Raw genomic sequence first — 24,415 nt, 5'->3', positions numbered from 1 at the left:
TCAGCATACACATATAAGTGTTAGGGATAAAACCAACATCAACAATAAGCCAGTAACATTCTGTGCAGCTAGCATAGTATAGGATGAGAATTAAATAAAATCCAACCTAGACGAAGTAATTTCAAAGACCAAAGAAAATGCTTGGGGGAACACCAGCATTTCCTCATAAATCCTCTCCAGCGTGACACAGACTGAACATGTTTGACCATGCATGTTCAAAGATCAGTAACTGCCAGGAAGAAACTCCCTCTGTCTCTCTCAAATATATATGGAATTGGCTGCCTTCAAGTTAGATTGCTATCTTCTACTTGGCTCCCATTGCAAAAAGCACACCTCCCACACTAAGGATAGCCTATTTACTAAACAGCTAGAGTTAATGAGAGCATGGTACACTAATGTCTGAGACTTGCTCTGTTTCTGCTGAACACAGTAATGGTCCTCTACCCATGCAAAAAGCTTTGGACAGACACACTCCTGTTTTCTCTGATCCTCACAATATTCATTGCAGCGGTTCACTATACATGATTCGCTTTAATGGGTCCTACATATAAGTTTGAGATTTTGGGAAAAAAAAATCAACATGGTTCTAATCAGCAAGCTCAAAATTCTGAAGCACTAGGCAAACCCTGCAAGTGTTACCTTCTGGTTCTGCAAGAGGCACTATTGATCTTGCCAAAAGTAGAGGAAAGCACAGCCTACAGCTCAGAGGTACATGCAGCTGGCAATGAAAGTAGGCTGAAACAGATAACTTACTGTTCCTTCTAGGCAGATGCCATTATTTTCCATAATCCTTGTGCAGCACTTATATATTAGTTTAATAGCTTCTTTAGAAACTGGCAGAGTAAAGTTATGCTAAATAAGCAATATTTACTAGAGATTCTTCTGATCCTTCCCTTGAGGTGTAATTGAGCATTACAACTGACTCCTCAAAAGTGACTGCTCCATTTCCAATCCCTTTACTCCTTAGGAAAAGCATTTTGCAAAAGGAAAAACCTTTAAATTATTGCTCTTCCTTTGAAATGATTGTCTGATTTGTCTACTAGCTCAGATGCAGTGTTCCTACTAATCCCTCCTTTTGAGACTTTACATTCTTAATAATTCAAGGAGTGGAACAGGCTGGACCAGGTAGGTCCTTTGCATTTCACCCAACAGAATGAAAACTACTAACTGAGAAGCTGCTTGTGCTGAAGCATAAATCTAAGCTTGTAAAAAAATCTGATTGTAATATATTATGGTTATATATATATTTATGGTTATATATGTAAGTATATATATACTTTTGGTGCAAGGTATCTAAAACTGTATGTATTTTTTGGGCTGATATCTAAAATTACATGAATTTTGGACTTTGTAAACACGCTGGTTAGACCTAGGAAGTAGATGTTAAATTTTTTGGCCACAGAGTTTTTTCCAAAACGCGAATATGGTTATAGTAGACAGGGTTGCATACTGTGTACAGAAAGGGGTGCTGTGCTTTGTGGCCCTGTATGAGGACTTCACAGGGTGATGCTCAAATGTAGGATAAAGATGTGCGTGCTGTCCGGGTTAAAGAACTCCTCGGGCCGATCCCCAGAGCCCAGAAGAGGGCAGTGAATTGTAGGCACTCTCCTGCCTGGAGCCCCGGCACTTCCAGCCTGCTGGTACCGCCGCAGGTCGCAGCGGTGGCGATCGCAGGGATCGGTGAAGGGCTGGTGTCTACCGAACACCTGTCCCACCTATCGCATCACCTCCTGCCGCTCAGCGCAGCATCATCCACCTGGAGCACCAGGAAAACGGGACAGCCGTGCTCTGCCAGTCCCCAAACCAATTCCTCCGTGTGGTCACGGGGAAGCGAGGCGTCTCCCTGCCCGCCGTCGCAGCCCCGGCAGGAGGGCGCTGTTTTTCCACGATCCCCATCTCTATCCCGATCCAGCCGCCCGATCCGTATCCCGATCCCCATCCCTATCCCGATCCAACCGCTCCGCCTCCCTTCGCGCCGCCCCCCGCGCGCGGCAGCGCCCCCGTGCGGGCCGTCCGCGCCCTGTTGCCACCCTCAGTGACGTCACACGCGGCCTCTCCTTCTGGCTTCTCGGATTGGCCGGCGCCGCGCGCAGCCTTCCCGCCTCCAGCGCGCGATTGGCGGGCCGGGCCGTGATTGGCGGGCACAAGGTGCGGGGGGAGAAGAGGCCCGGGCCGGCTGCGTAGGGAGAAGCGGCCGCGGCGCGGACGCCGAGCGGGGCCGGCGCGGTTATTTATTGTCTACGCGCGGTGTCCCGGCGGCGGCAGCGGTTCGGGGGCTGTGCGGGGAGAGCAGGGGGAGGAGGCGACGGCGGGGGAGCGGCGCCGGGCAGCGGGACGCAGGGTGGAAAGAGGAGGGGAAGAAGGAGGGGGCCGGGCCAGCTCCGGGTGTGCGTGTGTGCGGGGGGCGCGGAGCGGGGAGGGGGGGTCTGCGCGGGAACGCACGCGCACGCGCGCGCGCGCGAGGGGCGGGAAGGGAGGGAGGGAGTGAACGCGGGAGGGAGGGGACGAGGGAGGAGGGAGGGAAGGGGAGATTTTTTTATTATTAATCTGTTTTCCGGGCCTTTGTGGCTGCGGGGGGGACGGCCCGGCGGTGAGGAGGAGGGCGGGAGGCAGCAGCGCTACGGCGGCGATAGCGGTGGCTGTTGTTGCCGCCGCTGCCGCCGTGAAGCGGAGGGACCGGCCCGTCGTCCCTTTAAACTAGCGAGAGCCGCAGGCCCGGCCGGGCCCTCCCTCGCTGCCTCCCCGGCGGCGGAAGGGGCGCTTTGTGCGGGCCCCTCGGCCGCCCTCGCTCGGTGCCGGCGCGCCGGTGAGCGCGGCAGAGGCGCGAAGGGCGGGCGCGCAGCGGCCCCAGGCGCGGTGTCGGTGCCGGCCCTCCCGGCCGCCTCTGAGCGCCCTCGCCTCGGCTGAGGAGAGACGGGCAGAAAATGGCAAAGTCTGGAGGAGGAGGAGGAGGAGGAGGCGGCGGCGGCGGCGGCGGCGGCAGCGGGGGACTGACTTGGGTGGTGAGTTGTGGGGCTGCGTTTTGTTGTTGGTGGGTTTTGCTACTTTCGTTTTATTGTTATTATGGTTATTTCTATTTGCGTTCCTTGCGTGTGTGGAAAGAGCGCGGGCTGGCTTTGAAAGGAGGGAGGAAGCTGAGGGAGGACGCTGAAGGCTGGCGCGGAAAGCGGAGCGCTGTGGAGCAGCCGCTCGGTGGAGGGCTCCGGGGTAGCAGGGGAAGCCTGGGCTTGGAACTGGAGTTACAGGGGGAGCTTTCATCCCTGTGTGGCTTCTGGGAGTGCTGGGAGCCGTGGGGAAGAGGTCATTCTGTGAGCAAACAGGTGGGAAGCTCCTGGAGGAGCGGGTGGGTCGTCGGGGCTGTCTTGAAGTCGCTGTCCTTCCTCCAAGGCGAGGTATGGTCTGTCTGTCTGTCTGTCCCGGCAGAACTGCAGGTATTGCCTCTCGTTCCTAGAGAAAAGCCTAAGCGGGCTAGCTGAGGGTCTCTGCGTTGGTCCCATTTTCTTCCCCAACTGTGTGAAAGGACAATACCTGAAGTTCCCAAGTTTCAGAGACAGGAAGCAGGAGCTGCGTGCTTGCTATTCCATCTTGGCATTCAGCTTCATCCTCTTCCAAAAGTTGTAACTCTGTAACAGACCCAAGAAGGAGGCGTTTTGCTGCCTTTCTTGGATTGGTTGGAAGTATTGGGATTACTGATAACTGACTCTAGAATTGGTGAATCCTTTTGAGCCTCCTTTGGGAGTGGCTCCCAGTGCAGAGGTGCTCCTCAGTAGTAAGAGTGGGTGCTCTCAGGTTTTGGTGAGACCTGAGAGGGAGGAGGAGCAAAGGTGACCTGAAGGGGTCTGGTTCAGCCAATCGGTGACTCCCCCGCTTTCTCCCGCTCAGGACAGAGGGGTAACTTCTTTAATGTTTAAGCACAAGACACTAGATCTTGATGATGGTGAGGTATCTTTAATCAGGCACGTGTGCTTTACAGAGGTGGGAACTTTTAACAAGAAAAACAGCAAACTTGTTCTTGTGTCCCTCTACATCTTGAAGCTGTTGAAAAAGAAATATTATTGGAGTGAGCAAATCCCGTGTGTCCTGATGGTGGACTATTTCCATGGCTCTAATTACTGCATTTTATGTTGGTAATTCTCTTTAATTTTAAGAAGCTGGCAGCATGGAAAGGTGAATTAAAAAATGTGCAAGTTTCTGGGTGTGCCACTTGCAATCAGACAATTTGGGCATGGGAACATATCTAAGTTGAGAAGCCAAAATTATTCTCCTTTCTTTCCTCAATACTTTACAATCTTTATCAAATGTGGTCTTTGGATGGCTCTTCAGAATTAAGATTTTACCATCTAGGTTCGACCAAGTAATTGAAAGTTTTACAGCTGAGACAGAAAACTGAAGAATGAAGTGTGAAAATTACCGAATAGGCATTTTTATTGAAACATGTTCTTAAGTGTAATGGGGTTGAAATTATGGTGAGTCAACAGTTTCCCACAACTGGAAATGATCAAACTTTTCATTCTTTAAAAGCAGTAAAAGTTAAAAGTGTTTCTGTCAACTCAGAGTAGGTGTAGGGTAATAATCGGATTTTAGTTAAAACTGTGTTCATTTATTTTTTCAGAAAACAGTGGGACATTCTTTCTTTCTCTCATGTGCACTTTAAATGGTGAAGGTAGGGTTTCTGAGCCAGCTCCTAAAACCAGACCTGTTCCATGTCAGCTGTAGAACACTGGCATACGAAAGAACAATATTGTTGTAGCACTGAATTCGATGGGCCCAGGGCCAGTGTGCCAGGCTGAAAAAAATGTTGGTTTTAGTGGTAGTTCATTTTTAGATGATCATATGCTGTCCTTAAGGAGGGTGAGAGGTAGGGACAGAATAGTTTCGGCTGTCTGGCTTTAATCTGCTTGCCATATATCTGCTGGATATGCAACCACTTGCAGTTTGGTTGTAGGTCGTTTTGAAACCACCTTGATTTCTTTAGAATTCTTGCTAGTGTGTTGAAACCACTAGGATGCTTCTCTGTCTGAGTAATGTATTCTCTGTTGCTTGTGGTTTCTTAATAAGACCACGAGTTAAACAATTGAAGGGTAACTGAGGAAAGTCTGGTCCTAAAGATGAGGAAACATTTAAAACCTGGTGGGATGTTAATTTGCGTTTCAAACTAGCAGGTCCTGTGTACATAACCTAGTTGCTCACATTTTACTAAAGAGTTTTGTGTAACTTCAGCTTTAGGTGTGATTCAAAGAGCATGCTTGTAGGTAGGAGAGAATTACATGCAGTTGTGAAAAAGGAAGGGTTCTTCCTAGAGAATTTACCCTAGAGTGATGCTATGAGACATCATACAAGCATCAGGTGATACCTACTTCTACTTTTGAAAGAAAGAGGAATTAAGTGTTTATGGAAACAAACAGCAAGTCATCTGTGTTTTCAGTTATAACAGGACTTGTGGAAATACAACTAGTTAGGCACAATTACCAGTGATGGGAACACATCTGTTCTATCAGTAGAGTATAATAACTGAACACTTTTATTGGGAAAATAATTTAGCATTATTTAACTGAAGACAACCTCTGATTTATAAAATGTACTTGCTTGGTTTTTTAATAGCTTTTTTTTTCCCTTGGTCTGGTTGATGATTTTCTGAAATCAACATGCATCTCTGCACTCTAATAGTTGGTAGAAGGTGGAGTTTTGGCTGAGTGATATAAATTACTTTGGTGGGAGATCTCCACGTGTCACTCACAGAAGTGGTGAGTTGTATTAAGGGTTATTTACAAAAGCGTGGATTTGTAATTAGGAGAGTTTTCATTGGTGAAACGTAATGGCATTTTCTAATACTAGAAAAACTTACAGTGAACAAAAGAAGTAATCTTCAACCTCTGTGTATGTTTAGGAACTACAGAAAATTAATTGTAATGGCACAGTAATAGCACTTTTAAAATACATATGCCTTTTATAGTGAAGATGAAGTCATTGAAAGTAACACTTTGGAGTGCATTGGTTCCGATACAATGGTAATGCCCACAAAACTGAATATTTCAAACAAGCAACATTTAATCACTTCTGTCAGTGTTTTCAAGACTTTCTCCTCGACCCCAAGAGCTATATGAGCCTGATAAATGGAAAGTTAGAGTACTGATGATAATTTAGGACTTTGAACACTACTTCCTTTTTCCTGTCCTTGGTGAAAGGGACAGGTACTAGCTCTAGGAAATTCTAGCTTAAAGTGAACATATGCTGAGTGTTTGTGAGACTTCTATTTAAAAAATATCATTAATATTTACTCCTTATATGGAGTGGAATGGAAATAATGTATATCATTAGTAGATGGAAATATTGCATATATTTGGGTTATACTTGTTTGAATAAATGCAGTAGCTGTATATTGGTAAATGAAAAGAATCAGCATTTCAAATAATCTAAATACAGATATAGGCATTTTTTAGAAGATTAACAGTTTACCTTAAAAATAACCTTTAGTTTAATACTGTCATTGTTTAAAATATGAAGAGTGGATGTAATTGATAAGATAGTAGGCTCAATATATATATTTTTTAAAGCACCAACAATTTAAACCCACCCTAGTCATATTAAAGGGACCTTGTCTTTCTTTTATTGTTTCATTTGAAGTCAAATACTTTTAACTTTAATAAAGGAGTAGCTTTCAGTTAGATTTGGCTTTTAATATGTTCTGAGAGGATTAAAACAAGTCTTCCTCTTGAATAATGTCTGATAACTTCTAGTGGCATGCCATAATTCACTGGTTATGGCTTCTGCAATGGGTGGTTTCAAACTTTATTGGGTAGGTTTTTTGCATCTGAGATCTGAACTGGATCTCTGCCGCCCCAAGTGTCTGCCCATCACTGCTACACTCAGCTTTGACTGTTCCTCTGTGTTAGAAGCGGGGCTTTCTGACGGGAGCAGCCCAGGAGTTCCCTCCAATGAAGTGCTTGGAGGGAAGTGTTGAGCTATGACAGTGTACCCAAGAGTTGCATTGTGTTACTGCTCTGTCACGGGTCTGTGTTTATAAGCTGTCAGAGTCCTGCCTGAGGTACAAACAGTTGGCAGATATGGTCAGTAATGTGACCAAATCCTAAGGAAATCTTCTGGTTTTAGAAGTAAGCATACTGTCCTGGAGGTGAACCATGGATAACTAATCCTTTATCCTTTTTATTGCTGTTCATTTCAAAGGAGGAGTAGGTGGTTGAAGTTCCTCCTCCTGAGTCCTTTCGACCTCTTTTGCTGCCTCTCCAGACCCCAGGTTAAAGCTCAGAATTAGCTTTCTGTTCTTCCCATTTCTTTATCTGGACCAGGCCTCCTGTTTCTCGCTGTCTGCAGCGGGGCTGGGACGCAGTTGTCGCACACATAACACTTGTTATGTGTCCTGTTAGTTTGTCTTATCTTCCCTGTGCTACACTGTGGTGTCTGCAGAGCAGGCAGGGTGTGGGGAGAAGTCTTATGCTGTTGCCAGGCCTTGTTTCAGTGCTCTTTTGCTTTACATAAGTGTCCGTCTTTTGCTATTATGGTGACCGGGGAACTGGCAGGTTTTATGTCCTGTGTGTCCTTAAGCCCTCTCCCCCTCCTTTTCTCACAGTTATACAATGAAAGGAAGGTCAGACCTGAAATAGTTGCCCCAGTGTATTAATATTAATATTTATTTTACTAAACAGAATGTGTTTTGTAGGCTTTGAGCTAAATAGTTATATCCAACAGTCGAGGGGAACAGCATTCCTTCTGGTCTTGTATTTCTGATTCTGCTGCCCTTAGGAAGCAGTGCTGTAAAGAGATGTGATGACTCTCCTGGGTATTCTAGCACCTGAGGGAAATATGTGTGGCTCAGTTGGGTGAGTCAGACACAATAGTTCTGAAGAGGGATTCCTCAGATGTTTTGATTTGCCTGCCAAAAAATAACAGTGGTTGCTTCTTATCTTCTACCCTCCACACCACCATTCATTAAATACTTTTGTTGTCCAGTCTTCTCCTTGTCAGAGTGCTGAATAATGCAGGATCGAAGAAGTGATAGAGGTGATATCAAGTGGAGGCTTGGTACTGGAACAGGATCAGGGCCACGTCTTTGACAGCAACTGAGCCAGTCCCACAGCTCAGTACGTGCATCTGCACCCTCTGTATTCCGAGCTGGGAGGAAACCTTGTTCTGGCATAGATGAAAGAGTGATGAATGCATAGGAGTGGGGACCTAAATTGTAACCAAGTCTAGGAAGGAATGTCTATCTCAGAGTTTGGGGAGGAATTGGTTTTAGAGGGTTTGTGGGTGATTACTTTAGGCATTCAGTGAGGAAAGGGATACATTTGAGCACGTGCCCTCTTGTTAACGTTTGACCTGTGAGATTTGTGTGTGTCTGTACGTTTAATTTCTAAGACACCTGTGCTGTATTAAAAAGTAAGTGAGGAATTACTTTATTTGGACAGATAAAGTAACCTTTCCAAATAAAAGAACATATAAGTGGTCTAAGATGGATAGCTTAGGTCTGAAAAAATACTGATTAAATTTGGTATTTCATTTGCATTGACTTTATTTTTCCAGAAGTAGGTTTTTACCTTGAATCTAAACTGTCTTGTGTGTCTATGTGCAAAGGCAGTCTGCAAATGCATGTTTATGTTTCAATTAATGAAAAGCAGCACATGTGATTCATAGCTGAAGGATGGGAGTGATTCCATCCCTGGGAGTGAGTTTTATATATCTAGATATACACATACACATATACATATATATATATAATCGATTATATATAGAAAAATTAAGAATGAAAGCTGTTACATAAAACTTCATTTTCCTTATTTGAAACAGTAAATTTCTTGCCAGCCACCCACACTGAAAATATAATTCTGCATTAAATAGGTGCTTTGAATGTTTTCAAAAGCAGTTTGAGCAGAAAAATACTAGTTCTAAATATGTGTAACTGCGAGAAGATGTCTCTTGAAAATTGCATGCTTGGAAGCATAGTGATGTCTTCTCAAGTATTTCTCAAGTGCTTACAAGTTCCTGTGTACTGGAACACAGGTATTTTGGAAGAATCTATTTTAAGGCTAGTATTCCGGATTTAAAGTAAATTCTAAATCAAGGCATACAAAATGTTATTGCATAACTTTGAAAATAAATACTAAAACTGCAGTATATTTTAAGTTCTAGTAATAAAAACAAGGTGTTGAGATCAAACACCAAATACTTATTTGTGTTGCAAATATAGAAGAAAACTGTTCCCTATGAGTGAAGTGATAAACCAGCTCTTAGGAATTTTTTTTCAAAAGTGTTTCCTAGCTGTTTTCTTCAGGTGTTTCAGTAATGACTACTCAAAAATCTGGAGTGAAAAGCAGGAAAACATTCCTCCTCTCCTTGACAAGTGAGCATCACATCTGCTATTTTTAAAATTTCAGTGTGTTTGCAAATGCTTTTACCCTTATGAACTCAGTCCTTTTAAGTTGTGTTTTGAAGTGAGTTGTTAACTTATTCTATAATATCAACTCATCTAGTTTCATCTAATAAAGCTATTTTAATATCCTGTCTGCATCTCAGTGCAATTCCAATTTACATAGAAATACAGTTTGCCCCTGAAAGTAAAGTACTACATCTATTTTTTTTTTTATTTTGTGAAAGTGATAAATCTGTGTATTTGTTACACTATGCACATCTAGCAATTGTAGTGGGGTTTTTTTAGCAGGTAGGAAAACGGGTGTCAGTTAAATCAGTGTAAAATCTACTTGAGCTAGAATGTGTTTGAAAGGTTCAGACCTAAATGTCAGATCTATATTTTTCTTTGGATGTAATTTTAAAAGCTACCTTAAAGGGAAAAAAAAAACCCAAAAAAACCAAAAACATCATATATATGTATATATATATATATAAAAGTGGATTAAAATGCTTAATCTACTAATTTTTGTCCTGATTTGTGAAGTTGAATTGCAGTTGAGATAATAAACAGTTCTCCTCTCATGGACACCACATGCCTTGATTTCTTTTACTCTTTTTTAGTGAGTGAGTGGACCTAGTTAATCTTGGGCTTCCTATTCCTTCTTCAGACATTGGAAACTTGACGGAAGAGCAAACTTATGAAAAACTGGGCAAATGTCTACATTAGTGAGGTGCCAAAAACTCACACCATCTTTCTTAATTTGTGAAGGAATCTTTGAGGAGAGAGCAAGAAAAAATATTTTCTTGTCATGACAAAGTACAGGAGCCATAAGATACCACTGAGAAGTTATTTTCCTATAAATCAAATGAAGCTGAGATAAAATAGAGGGGAAAAAATTTTAAAAAAGCTCTTGCAACCAGATAACTTGATATGTAATGTTTCCATAAGAGTAGTTAGAATTCTGGGGCTGTCCCCTAAGGAGGGCATCTTTACTTATGAGAAATGGGTAGCGTGAGCTTCATTGGAGATATTTCCAGCTGTGTAATCCATGGTAGCCATCCTGGCCTATTTGGAGTTTTTAGGGACGGTAGTGTAGTAGTATGTGAGCATTTCAGTCCTTTGTTTATTCCCCAGCTGTGTGCCATGATATAAAGGTGCAAGAATGGCAAGGTGTTTGGGGAAAAATTATTAAAATAACTTTGTCTCAGTCCAGCTGATATAGAGAGTTCTGCTCCCTGAAGTCATTCAGGCTGTTACTCCATGTGTCAGCACAGAGCTTTTTGTTGGTTGTGTTTTTTGTCATACTCTATTTAGCGATCCTAACTTAGTGTTTTCCACCACTGTTGTGTTACAGCATCATCATGAAAACTTCGAGGTGTCTTAGGAGTAAGAGGGAGGCAAGTTACTTAGAGAAGAGCAGTTGCAAGAAGTGAGGCAGTTATTCTTTTTTTGATATTAAGTAGAATCCAGAAGAGGGTTTTTCTTAAAATCTCAAATAGGAGACTGTAAAAATGTTATGAGAAATTGGCTGGGGGCAGAGGAAAAAGTTCCGTACTGGTTTGCTGGTGGAGATGGAGGCAGATGGTCCAGATGCTTGAGAGAAAACAAACCTAAAGTTGTATCATGTTAACCTGTCCTTCCTGATATTAGTGAAGTATTTAAAAATGTGCCATGTAGACTTTCTTCTCTGCCAGCTGAGTGATAAACATACATGTCAGGTAACAGAAAGGTGGTAAAAATGCAAAACAACTTGAAAATTAATCTCAAAATATATTTGAAGTTATTTTATTAGTCTTTTATATGGTACCTTTTATGGAGAGGTTGATTCTTCTGCCTGCCAAGACCCAATTCTTAAATAGCAAATTAAAGGGTAGAGTTTTGGTGATCTTCAAGATTGTCAACACTTTTAATGAACAATCCTGAAAGGCTTTTCCTAATGACTTCTGTAGGAATGTTATTGTGGGAGGATGGGTGACTGAGGAAGAGAGGGGAGTTCTGGAACAGCATTAAGGGTTTATTGACTCATTGATGCATCTGTTTTCCTCCTTGTGAATTGCTGTCAGTGTCTGGAACACCAACCCTCTGTTCCTTTCTCATGGAATTTACTACAGGATTGAGACTAAAATTTGTAGTATATTTGCGAGGCTTATAAAACATTTTGAGGCTTGTAAAGTCTCCGGAGGAGGAGTAGATGTTGCATAGAAGCCGCTGAACAATTAAACTCAAGCAACTTTTTTTTAAGGAACAGTGGTTTCATATTTATTTTAATATGGAAGAAAAAATAGATTTTTAAACTAGAGAATACCAGAACATTTAGCTGTGTTACCATAGGTGCTTCTAATTATAAAAGAAGTAGTTTTTAGTGTGGGCCAAATGTAGTATGGGATATGAATGTGTAGAGTGTTTGGGACAGTGTTCAGTGTTTGGGAGGTTTTTTTAAAAGGAAAAAAGATCATTAATTTTCATTTAGGTGGTGCCTTGTGTTAAGTAAATATGTTGCTGTTTCTTTTCTGTGGAGAGTTCCAGGCAGCAGACTGGTAATGGTTTCTGCTGATCATACTGCATTCCTTTTTAGGGCACCATGTGTATTCAAAGTATGAAAAACCCATGTATCACAGTTTAAGGTGTTTTAGTATTTCAGTGCAAGGTAGACAGGCAAATAACATAAAGATATGCTATTATAAACAAATTCTAGTATACTGGTAGCATTACATTTGTGAGAGTTTAATAATTTGCTTCTCTTGTTCAGCGGAGGATTGCTTCCCACTGAAGAGTGCTGTTAGAAAAGTAACCTCTGAATGATATTTGGGCTCTCCTCTATTACTTATGTAGTGTGACTGGTAATCCTGAACCTGGCTAGAAAAGTCTGAGTTTGGGGTGCTCTGTAGAATAAAATGTCAATGTGTGCCAGTTAACATGAGCTGAAAAACTACCCTGTTGGATTTGTTCTCTCCATTTGCTGTCTTGCAGCATGAGTGTCTTGAATGTTGCCTTAGTCCTGCCCAAAGTTTTTTCTAAAGTTTATATGTTAATAATGAAAATAGGTCAGCAGGGAAAAATACCTTGCAGTATGAAATGGGTTCAATCTGGCCGTAGAACCCAGAGCATCTGGAAGAAAACATCACAGTGCTGATGTGATACTTGACATACAGCCTGTATGGATTTCAAAGTTTTGTTTCTCAGAAAGAAAAATCTGTCAGGTTGTGGGAAGTAATACTTGCAGTTGGGAAATAGAAATGTGCTGGAAGTCTGGAATATTTTCACAGTGCTCAAACTAGTGATGCAGTAAAGTGTTAGAAAAAGGTCAAGGATGTGGGAAATGTTGAGTTATAAAGAGGTGCAGCCAGATACTGATAACCTGAAGTTCAGATGTCAGAACCTCTAACTTTTAGATTTGTTGGCTGGTGGAGGGCTTGTGTGTGAGCTGGCTGGTGAAATAGTGGACCAAACAGATTTGGTCGTTCTGTCATCAAATGGCTTCAGCCAGTGGTTCCAGAGACCACTGTTACCAGAATCTGTAAGAAAACAGTTGTAAGATGTGTTGAAGTAAAACATTAATAAATTCCTTTTTATGTTAGGGTATTTTTTCCCTTGTTTGTCTCTGAGTTTTAGCTGGAAATAAGAGATTCTTAGAAGATTAATCTATTACGGAATCATCCATGGATATACTTTTTTATACTGTGTGAGCAGTAAAAAATGTGTATTGAAATAGAATTTGTCAGTGGATAGACAACTAAAAAATTTCAGACCAACGAAAAATTTAGCAGTAAAATTCAATTTAATTGTCATAATGTAAGGGCAAATATTAGACACCTGCTTTTAGTAAAACTCAGGATCTGAGTGTATTGCTGGTTGTGTACAAATCTGTGCCAAATAAAGTGTAACTGTTGCTGTACTAACTTAATATGACTGAAAGTGAATTAATACTTAATATACATAATTTTCTGGTCAGAAGTAGTTAGAGTGAGCATACATATTTGCACAAAGGTGTTATTCTTCAAAAGGGATGGAGAAAGCATATGCCTGAAATTTTATTTAAGTCTGGTGTGCCTCTATGTTGTTTATTAATAATCCTAAAATAAAAATGATGCTACTTTTGTAGTGTTTGGATATTTACTAGGAAGATGAAGCTCTGTAATTCCAAGAGTGTCATTCCATCATGCAGCTATAAGCAATCTAGCAATACCTGTTGAAAAGTGTGGGGTTTTTTTTGTTTTTGTTTTTTTTTTTAACCCTATCCTCCTGGCTGAATGTATTTGCTCTTTCCCTGCACCACCAACTTGTCTGATTCTCTAGCAAGCTTGTCCAGAAAAGTGAGCTAGTGGACAACTGATTGCTTCTGGTTGATGAAGAATGGGATAAAGCTATGCTTGCTCCCTGAACCGGTTGTTGTGAGATGGATTTGAATCCACTGTAAGGAATGGACGAGGGAAGAAAGAAGGAATTTTGCCCTTTTGGCAGCAATCAATAGTTTTGGTTTTCTATAACAGGGAAATCTGAACATTCCAAAACTATTCCATAACTGGATCATCATCATGAAAATGTATGTAATGTGATGCTTTCAGGGTCCAGAGTGAAGTGCCAGAATCAGGGGATTTTAGAAAAAAAAATAAATTAAAATGAACAGATAGATTAGTCTTTCTGGTGAGACTAGTTCTGGGTGAATTTTCTAGGAACTCCTTTCCATGCTCAGCTTTGAGAAGGAAGTGATAGAGAGATTTAGTTCATGTCACTAATGGTATGCGACAGTCTATAGAAATTTGCTGTGGTAAAAGGCAACTGTTACTTTTGTGTGTTTTCATCTTGGCAGGAGAGCCCAACCATTTGTTAGACACAGCAGGAGAGTGGTTTATTTTGAAACTCCCTCCAGTTTTGTTTTCATGGTGGGAGGCATTCTCAGCCAGAGTTTTCTTTGGGAAGATTGCAAAATGTTTAGGTTAAATTTTATTCCTTGTCTATTTTTCTAGGGCAAGAAAAGGCCATTATGATCCAATATGATATCCTACAGTCAAGTGCATGTGATCTACAGAATTCCCTAGTAATTATCACATGGCACCTATACACTTTTTTTTTTTGAGGTGTAGCTTATCTCCCTCAGAAGATGTAGTTTTGTTTTGAACTGTAATCTCTGGATTTCATTACTTAATTAACCTCCCAAGGTTTTACAGCTTAATTACGCTCAAAATTTACTGCCTTGTCCCACTAAATGTGCTTATCCTACACTTTATTTAAGGAAATGTAGGACACATGGCATGTACTTTTCTAAATGGTTATGTCCCAGGGCTGCATTTGCCTATTCAGGAGTATGTATCAGGAGTATTCATTATATGGAGTAGTTTTATCAGTTTAAGGCAGAAAAGACAAAGCCAAAGGGAAGGAAATAAACTTCTTGTTCACCTCATATTCTCTTCTAAGCCTCATTTATGCTTGTCTGCCAATGTGGAAAACAAGCTTTTTTCTTGCCACCTAACAGAAGTAAGAAGGAATGGGCACACTGAAGAAAATTGTTTTGTCAGTGTTGTTGTATGGAGATATTTTGCAGTGGAGGAGACTACGGCAGTGACCAGTACAAAATAAAGTTTGTGTAACTGGGGAGAGACATCGTTATTAACATTTTTCAGGTCTTTCAGCTCTCTACGGTGCGGAATTCATCTGGTTAAGTAACAGTAAAGCCTTCACTTAAAGTAAGGAATCAAACCAAGGATGTATTTTCCACCCATGGCAACATTGAAACTGCTGATGAAGCCTGCCTTCTTTGTTGTAGCTTTACATGTCATTGTGTCTTTAAATAGGAATAGCTTTTCTCTGGTGCTGCCAAAACTAGATGAAGTGTGTATTAAGATTTAGCTGTATTAAGTACAGCTGTTTGCAGCGTAAGTAACCAAATTCAGCACGGTGGCTCAAAACGCAAAGAAAGATGGCGTGACCTGGTTTTCATTAAAAAAAGACAATAAAAATCTCTAACTTAATATGGATGTCATGCATGCCTTATTATAGAAATGTCAATGGGTGAGAACACAACATGGAAAAAAAAAGGCAGAATGTGAAGAAAGAAGATGCCAAAGTGAAATGTGTGAGTTTTTGGATTGAAGGTAGACAGTAAAAGCCTTGTTGCCAAACTGTCTATCAGTGGCTGCTTGGGTTCTGACTCTGAAAATCACCAAAGGAAAGAATGACTGCTGCTTTCACACAGTACTAGATAAATTCATGGCAAAAACAACTTCAGAAGGGAAGCTCTGCAGACATTGCAATCATCCTGGGGAAAGCAATTGCCATGATAAGACCTGGTCGTGACAGCATGCACGATAGTCGTGATGTGGCAACCTGTGCAGCAATTGCCATCAACTGGGTATTAGGGTTTTTCTATCCAGTTGTCAGTATGCTGTGTTTAAGAGCATTTAGGGATCTGGCACCATCAAAGGTCACTGTATGAAATGTGACTGCATGTCTTCGAAGAAGGATGAAGAGTGCAATAGGTTGTAGCTTTCCCAACTACTTAAGCAGGGTCGTCTTGCTGGCTTATGGATAGGTGTGCATATCTCATCAGTCTGGAGGGTTAGAAAGTCCACAAGATTAGCACGAATTTATAAAGTCTTGAATGTCACAAGAGCGTTGGCAAAGTCATACACTGTGTCTAAAAAAACAATTAAAAAAATTAAAAATTGGCAACATTAAAATTGCAAAGCAGACCTTGAACATTGGGTAACCTGTAAACAAACAAGCAAAAAGCAGTCTTGCTGTGAAGCAGAAGACTTAAGCCCTTTGTGACACTTGGTTAATTCTCTTTAGGGGCTTTCTCATGAAACAACAGCTGGTGCTGTTTTGAGAAGTGTTATTGGAGCTTTAACAATATGAAGATCTTTCATACAGGACAGAATACAAAAGGCATTCTTGAGACAATTCCAAAATATACAGCAGAGATTGTCAGTTAAACAACACTGTGGTTAAATGCTTGCCCAGTTAAAAAAAAAACAAAATACTTGGTGGAGGACTTTCCTGTTGCATTTATTTGTATTTTAAGTAGTAGAAATTCAGAAGATGAAAACATTTAAATTTTATTTTGATTTTTTTATCGAGGAACACCAGATGTGGAGACTGTGGAGGATATTTGTGTCCACAGATCTCTATCCTGTGTTTGATGATGAAGATTTTCTCTTTTTTGGGCTGAGTTCCAAGCATCACTTGAACTCTAAAAATGTGCATTTGAGATGAAGAGATTCAGAACTGGTTTTCTGGGTAGAGCACAGCTCAAAATGCTTGACCTGGGAAACTGCAGTCCTGTGGATTTCTGATCTTTACACACCTGCATAATTGCATTCATTTGTATAGTTGAATACTTTGGGGCTTTTGCTTTTACGCTTGTGTTTCAATAGCTTGTTAAATAAGTTCTGAATGTTTATAACACTAGGGTTTTTTGCCTGCAGAATATGTATGAATCTTGAAGCACTGTATGAATAAAATCATACATCATGAATAAAATCTGTCCTTCTCTATGACAGTGAAATTAACATTTAGGTTTGGCATACTTTGTTATGTCTTAATAAAAACTATAGCTTAAAAGTTCTTTAAGACTACTTTTTTTCCTTTTTATTTAAAATCATTGAGCAGAAAGAAAATATGATCCTTTGTGGTTTTTTTTCTCCCTTCTTAAATCATACATTAGTTTGTTTAGGTGTGACCTCCCTTGTCTCTCAATGTGGCAACAATTTGAAAGTAGCATCTCAACAGAAGATATTTAATACTCTACACTTATTACTGATAAATTGGAAAGTACAAACTCCTCTAAGCTGTCAGTAAGACTTTCACTGGAAAGCAGAAATGCATTTCCTAGCATTATATTAAAGGCAATAGCTTATAGAAATCCCTTCCCAATATTCTATTCTGTAATAATTTTTCCCAAACTAGAGTTACTTGGTCACAATCAAATGGTCTTTTGCTAATCTTCTGACTCTTACTCTACTTGTCCCATAGCATTTTTGTCATCAGAGGTAGGAAAATTGTGGCCTAAATTTTTAGGCTAAAGTTTAAGTTCTCACTTTGTGTTAGTGTGTTTGCCAAGTTGTGATGTGTGGTTAGATCCCCATCCTCACACACTGGAAGAGTAGAGGCATTTTGGAGAGCTGCCTCAGAACAACCCTGAGAATATTATACTGATACACATGTCAGCTGAAAAACTACCATGTGGTAACTGCCGATCCCAAACTTCCCTGACTGTAAAAACATCTTAAAGCCTAAGAATTGGTAGCAAATGAAACAGTTCTGTTTGAGTAAGATTTTTATGGTCTTTGCACCTGGAAGTCTTTTGCATTCTATATCAATTGCATCTTCTCTATTCCATTTTTTACAACACTTATTTAATATGAGAAATATTATTTTCCTACTAGTCACTGGTCCCTTCAGAACAAGTGAACATAGTAGAACAGTATTAACAGAGCTGTGGGACAGTAAGTGAGCTAAGGGTAATTCATATGAGATATGATGTCAAAGATGGTAATGAAATAAAATATTTATATACATGTGCCGTGAAACTCATTGGAAGCCTGGACATCATTCACAGAACTGCTTAAATGGAAAAAAAAAATATGTTGCAACTATTGGCAATGCTTCTTTAGTAACAATTCTTATTCCTCCTTTTTCCTATATCAGTTTAATGCATCTTTTTGCAAAGTTCTGTTCCTTTTGTGCTTGCTTAGTTGATCCGTGGCTAGTATTTTTAGGGTGATGGTGACAGGGTTATCACAGTTTAAAACCAAATAACTGTGAAGGCTGAATTAACTTGGAATACCAAAGCCCTCTAATCACCCATGTGATTTTGCAACTTCCCTGTTTGGCAGAAAATGAGATAGACTCCAGAAGAATAGTCATGAGAGCTAGTGTTTTGGTTCCAACTGTGCTGCGTGCAATCCTGGTGCCAGATTGTGAGATTCCCTGGGTTCTTTCCCCATTTCCTCTGGATGCTGTCAGATACAGGAGTAGCCAATGGAGAATTCTCATCTGGCTTGCTCAGTTTTACACATGTCCAAATAATTGGTTGTTGTCATCACTGGTGCATGCAATCTGCGTCTCTCAAAGTTCTGGAAATGTGTTTCCTAGAATAACCATAAATAAACTATAAAAATGTGATCTCTAAATCTGGAGGAGAAAGGTAATTTCCCATGTTAGGAATAGAATTAAATACTTTATTCTTGTGCTGCCTGGGCTGGGTGGGGGGAACTGTCGAGGCATCAAAGCCTGAGTACTGGAAGCTGGAGAAGATAAATGAGGTTAATATGTGGAGAATTATGCCATAGGTTGGTGTTTGGCTTTTTGTTTCTGCTAAAATTGTTTGTGTGAGTTTAGTATCCGTTGCTCCTTTTTCCTGTGGATTTATGTGCTTTCTTGCCCTTTGCTTACAGGGTGCAACACAAGCTAGATCGAAGGAGAGGTGATTACACTTCCTTTTGGCCACAAAATTTACATGATGACTGGTTAATTGAGGGTTGGAGTTTAGTCTGTATTTACTTTATATAGACACATACTGGAAACAGCTAAATGAGAGGGAAAAAATTTACCTGAGTGGCCAAGTGGGTTTTGTCCTCTTTATTTGTCTGGTGATGGTTTCTACTGGTCATGTAACACTGCTTCAAAGTTGATAAACCTTCTCTGAAAGAAGGAGGCTATTTCAGGTACTGGGTGGGTGGGGACAGAATTTCTTATGTCTTCTTACCAGACAAATGAATCATGTGAGTTAAAGTTACGTTTACTGGCATTTTAAAGATAATTCAGATAATTCCAATTTATAGATAGGAATGCATACTGTAAAATGTCATTACTAGTCTCTTTGTGTACATGTTTTTACTGTCTCAGAATAGGGCTAGTCTATATTTGAATGTTCTGAGATTAACCTTTTTTTAATGTGGTTTTCATTTAATGGCAAGGAGGTATCTATCAGGAAAAAAATCGCTGAAAATGCACCAAATCTCTGTATCCCACCTCCTTCCCCATCCCAAAGTGGGTTAGTTAACCATAAAACTGTTCTTCAAGGTATTTTGCATAAAATCCAGACAGATTATCCTTGAACTTTGTTGAAATTGCAGCATTAGCCTACATGATTCTCTCTTCTTACAGTGCTTGGCTTTTTTCATAGAATCATAGAATGCCGTGGGTTGGAAGGGGCCTTAAAGATCATTGAGTTCCAACCCCCCTGTCATGGACAGGGACACCTTTCACTATACCAGGTTGCTGAAAGTTCCATCCAGCCTGGCCTTGACCACTCCCAGGGTTTGGGCATCCTCAATCCCTCTGAGCAACTTGTTCCAGTGCCTCACCAGTCTCACAGTAACAAATGTCTTCCTAATATTTAATCTATATCTACTCTTTCAGTTTGAAGTCATTCCCCCTCGTCATTCCTCTATATGCTCTTATAAATAGTGTCTCTCCTTTCATCAGAAAGCATTCTGGGGTTGTTTCAGGTTTGATTACTTCAACAGGGAATGTAAATTACAGTAATTGAGAAGCCAGTAGAAGAAGCATTAAGTGTTTCTTAAATCCTGCTGAATGAATTGTCCAGACTATAATGTGAAAGTGTAGTATTGCTGTTACCATTTAGAACAGTATTCAGTGGTTTGGATTCAAATGCTTATGCACAAAATTGATGTAAATACTTAACCTGAAGAGATGGTTGCTGTTTGTGCCGTTGTTTCCTTATTTTGGTTTATTGTGCTTAGTAAATTGCTCAAGTTTGAATATACAGCAATTTATTAACAATCTGTCATGTAATCCATTCATTTTTTCTCTATTGCTAGGATAGTTTTATCTTAATTCATCTGAAAACTTAACATTTAAATTACATGACAAGTTCTGATTATAATTGAAATCTCTGTCAGATTTTGTTTATATCTCAAGAGTGACAGATTGAATGAGGTTGATTGTTGGTTTGGTTTGTTTTTTAGACATTATTTGATAATCAGATGAATGCTTCAAAAAAGGAAGACTCAGAAAGCATTAATAAAAATGACAGTTCAAAGAAGATGTCTGTTGAGAGAGTTTATCAGAAAAAGACTCAGCTTGAGCACATCCTCCTCCGTCCAGATACCTACATTGGGTCAGTTGAACCCTTAACTCAGGTAAGTGTTACTAAATTTACAGTATTAATGTTTTTTGTTGTTTTAACCAGGAAATGTCTATTCTGGTTATTAAATAGGTGCATCTCTGTTTTTTCTCAGTATTTGGAATTAGATAAAAACTGTGGTCTTGTTCATATATGCATGTGTAGGAAGGGATGAGACTTACTTGAAGGCATTGAGTGCTTGGTTCATCTGAAAAGATAGGATCAAAAACCATTGAAATCCAGTCAAAACACAAACACTCACCTGTGTGTGTAAACAGGCAGCTGTGTGTGTATAGGTCTATGCTCACAAACATGCCTCTGTGCACACACATATGTATGCATATCTGTAAGTAGCATTTGTTCTAGGTCCAAAAATGCCTTGGTCTGTTTGTTTAGATAGAGAACAGAGAATTTAAGCCTCCTGCTGGCATTTTCTTCAGTTGTTTTTGTGAAGTTGCAATTTGCTTTGAACTTCATTGTCTGTACTGTTGGGAGTTCCCCACCAAGCAAAAAATTCATAATGGAATTCTTTGTGGGTACAGCTATAACTTTTGCAGACTTCTGCTTTTGTCTTGTATGACTGCCAGTAATCAGACTGTAAGAGGAAGGTTCTGAAGGAAATAGATCTTAGAGAATCATAGACTGGTTTACCAAGACAGTAAATACTTTTATTTTATTTTGTTTCCACGTAGTTAATGTGGGTCTATGATGAAGATGTAGGAATGAATTGCAGAGAAGTTACCTTTGTTCCAGGCTTATACAAGATCTTTGATGAAATTCTTGGTAAGTATTTTTAACAAAATACTGCCTTAGTATTGCGGAGTATAAACTTTTCTGAGTGCTCTCAAAGTACATCAACTTGTATCTAAGTTTAAATCCCAGACTTGAGTCCTGCTGAACTATAGGGCATAAAAATATAATGCATTCTAGAATTGTAGAGCAGTCTAAAAGGGATGAGTTTTCAGCTGAACATGTAAGAAAATGTAAGTATTTCTTACTGAATGTCCAAACTAGATCATTCTTTAAGATCAATATTGTTACAAGATTTTTATTCTGTGAAGTGTTACTAGGGCTACAATTTAAAGTGACTTTTGAAAAAAGATTATTCCTCTGAAAGAATGCAACTTCTAAGTTGTCTATGTGTTCGCTTAGGTCATCCTTTCATCAATCATTAGAACTTCCTCCTTCTGTACAGAGGGATAGTGGTGGTAGTTTTTATGTATCATTTCTAGACTTCAGACAGTTTTAAAATAAATAAGTATCATACTGCCATTATAAAACACTATGACTGGGGCACAAAACATATTTTTAGAAAAATTTGCCCAAAATTCTCTGAGTTTCTGTGACTTACTGGTTAATGATATTCTGTTGGTGACAGGCAGGCTAATCAGCAGTATCTGAATACTGTGCTGTCTGCTGAACTGATATTTTGGTGTAATTGACATGAAATCTTGGACTTACCAGCTTTTATGAAGTTCTGTTCAAAGGATTGGTAGAATTACCTCATAAATTAAATTATGTTCTACTGAAGTCAGTTTTGTCGTGACCTTCATTAGGTTCACAAACATTTCTCTAAAATTGCTTTACAGCATTGCTGTCTTTGAGGCAATAAGGACTGTATCTTTACTGGGTGGAAAAGAATGCTTATTTAAAAAAAAACAAACCCTTATATTTAATTATTACTTAATTTGATAAAAATGGAAATGAAAGCCTTTAATTGCTTCTGTTTTGAGTGCTGCCTCATAAATCTAAGTTTTTTTGGCTTTTCATGTTAGGGAGACCACTTCCATATTGTCCCATTCAGAAGGAAGATCAGTATTCTGTCATTATTGGAGTACTTCAGCTTTTTGCTGCTTTATGAAGCACTGATAAGTGTTCCAGAGAGTGTGGTTTGAGAGCCAGAGGACAGTGTAGTAACATTATGAAAATGGGACATTTGAGCTATGCATGCTTTTGAATGAAACTGCACGACATGATTTTAGCAAAAGCAGCTTGTAATGTCTGATCTTATACTGCAGTCCTTGTCAGCTGTTAAGATATTGTACTTTGGTGTTTTGGGGTTTTACCTTCATCTGTTTCATGGATGATGAGACAGATGCTGAAAATGTCTGTAATGTGTTTTCGTGTTTAATGGTCACATTTCTTAATTCATATACATGGCAGTGCAATTTAGTTAAATTATGATCAAATGTTGATTTCCAGTTATCCTTGTTTTGATCCTAAACCATGTAGACTATCAGTTACAAGTCTTGCAGTCTCTTTAGAAAAAACTTTAGCTGCAGTCAAAACACTTCTTAAATGGATGTCACTTTTTTGGTGGGTTTCAATGTGTAAACTGGTCTGGTGATGCATGTAAGTTTCAAGGGTTTTTCATGTACACATGCTGCAATAAATATCCAAACAAGAACAACAAGAGAAGAATGAAGTGCCCAGTATGTTAAGAACAGTTATGAGCTCACAAAATACACGTCTATATTTATTTCTGAGATAGTCTGACTGCTAGAAATAGAATCAGCAATTATAGGAAGGTTGAAAAATATCTTCTTGTAGATAGAAACTTGGTTGTATTTTTAGATTCCAGTGCTAAGATACAAAATATATACAAAGAGCTACCAGATTAAGAAATACCTGGACTATTGTAACTGGTGGTGGAATATGTACAAAATCAGTTTTACAGGCAAAGATGTTAATAATTGCCTATGAAGTGTTAATTTGTGCTACTTTGTTTCATAGTAAATGCTGCTGACAATAAGCAGAGGGACAAGAATATGACTTGCATTAAAATATCCATTGATCCGTAAGTAAAAACGTGTTTTCATTTGCTTTCCCTGCTAGTGCTATTGCAGTTTAGATTTGTACAAATGATTTTACTAATGAAATTGGATTTCTTAAAAACAGAATATTTTTGAAATTGTTTCTATTAGCTTCATATTTTAAGATGAAGAGATGAATTAAAAGTGGTTAACGTAAATGCTACCATTCTGAATTTATAATAATTGCTTTCCCAAACCATTTGTTAAGGTTTGAATGAAACTTAAAACCACAAGTTCATAAAATTTATGATAAATTGAAAGCTTGGCAGTGCATAACTATAGCCAGCCAGGTTCTTTACAAATCTTAAATACCAGCTTTGATGCTTTGTAACACAGTTTTGCCCCTCTTGAACTTTTATGTTAACTCCTTTAGCATTAGGGTAAGACTGAACTAGTCATCTATATCACACTGAAACTTCATATTACAAATACATCATCACCATGTTTTTTGAAACTGAATACTTGAAGAGATAATTTCTAGTGAGAAGTACTGTATTTATAGATGCTGATTGGATTCCTTTAGCAGTACCTCTTCAGTGACATTTAACTGAATAATAAATTATTTGGAAAGATAGTTTTCAGATCTCACCTTTAGGATAAATATGCTAAGAAACGATTTTTCTACTTTCATCGTGGAGTGGGAGAGGAATGGTAAATGTGTAAATTTTCCTGACCCGTTCTGATTTTGAACTTTCTAATACTCAAAAATGAAAATTCTGTGTAAGAAATAGTACTGATGCCAGGTGTTGATGGATTTTGGCACTGATACATAAAATAAGTCACAGTGTTTATCATAACTCAGAAATAACAGTTTTAAACAAATGATAACTTTTCTGGATGGACTTCAATGAAACCTTAAAAGCTACATCTCTAACCTGAGTGTGATTCTGACACTAAGTGTCCAGATCCTGTTGTAGTTCATGTTGACAGTGAAAGCTCTTCAATCAGGTTTTTGGAAGTTATTTTTGTTGTATGAAATACTGACAGGTATGGACAACTAATCTCCTTCTTCCAAGATATCCAATAAACAAAAATAAGTGGAGTTTCTTGTAATTAAAATTGTTAGAGCTCTAAGTAAATATGATCTTTTGCTGTATTTTTATGTAGTTATTTTATTTACTGTGTTTAAACAGGTACAAAGAAGTCTGT

The 24,415-nt window shown here is 39.3% G+C and overlaps 1 protein-coding gene across 4 annotated transcripts in view; it reads left to right on the top strand.

Moving 5' to 3' along the window:
• Positions 1–2,856: 2,856 nt before the first annotated feature.
• Positions 2,857–24,415, top strand: part of TOP2B (DNA topoisomerase II beta) — a 59,743-nt gene continuing 38,184 nt past the window's right edge. For 3 of the 4 annotated variants that reach the window (XM_033084978.2, XM_033084820.2, XM_033084899.2), the window contains exons 1-4: positions 2,858–3,002; positions 20,296–20,469; positions 21,146–21,236; positions 23,187–23,250. In XM_033084978.2, coding sequence (XP_032940869.1) covers positions 2,925–3,002; positions 20,296–20,469; positions 21,146–21,236; positions 23,187–23,250 — 407 coding nt within the window. In that variant the 5' untranslated portion in view covers positions 2,858–2,924. Of the gene's footprint in view, positions 3,003–20,295; positions 20,470–21,145; positions 21,237–23,186; positions 23,251–24,415 lie in introns of all 4 variants that reach the window. The other variant, XM_033084732.2, reaches the window with a different exon arrangement.

The sequence above is a fragment of the Catharus ustulatus genome, chromosome 1 (assembly GCF_009819885.2).
Source record: "Catharus ustulatus isolate bCatUst1 chromosome 1, bCatUst1.pri.v2, whole genome shotgun sequence".
Lineage (NCBI taxonomy): Eukaryota > Metazoa > Chordata > Aves > Passeriformes > Turdidae > Catharus > Catharus ustulatus.
This window is presented reverse-complemented; position numbering and strand designations above follow the sequence as displayed.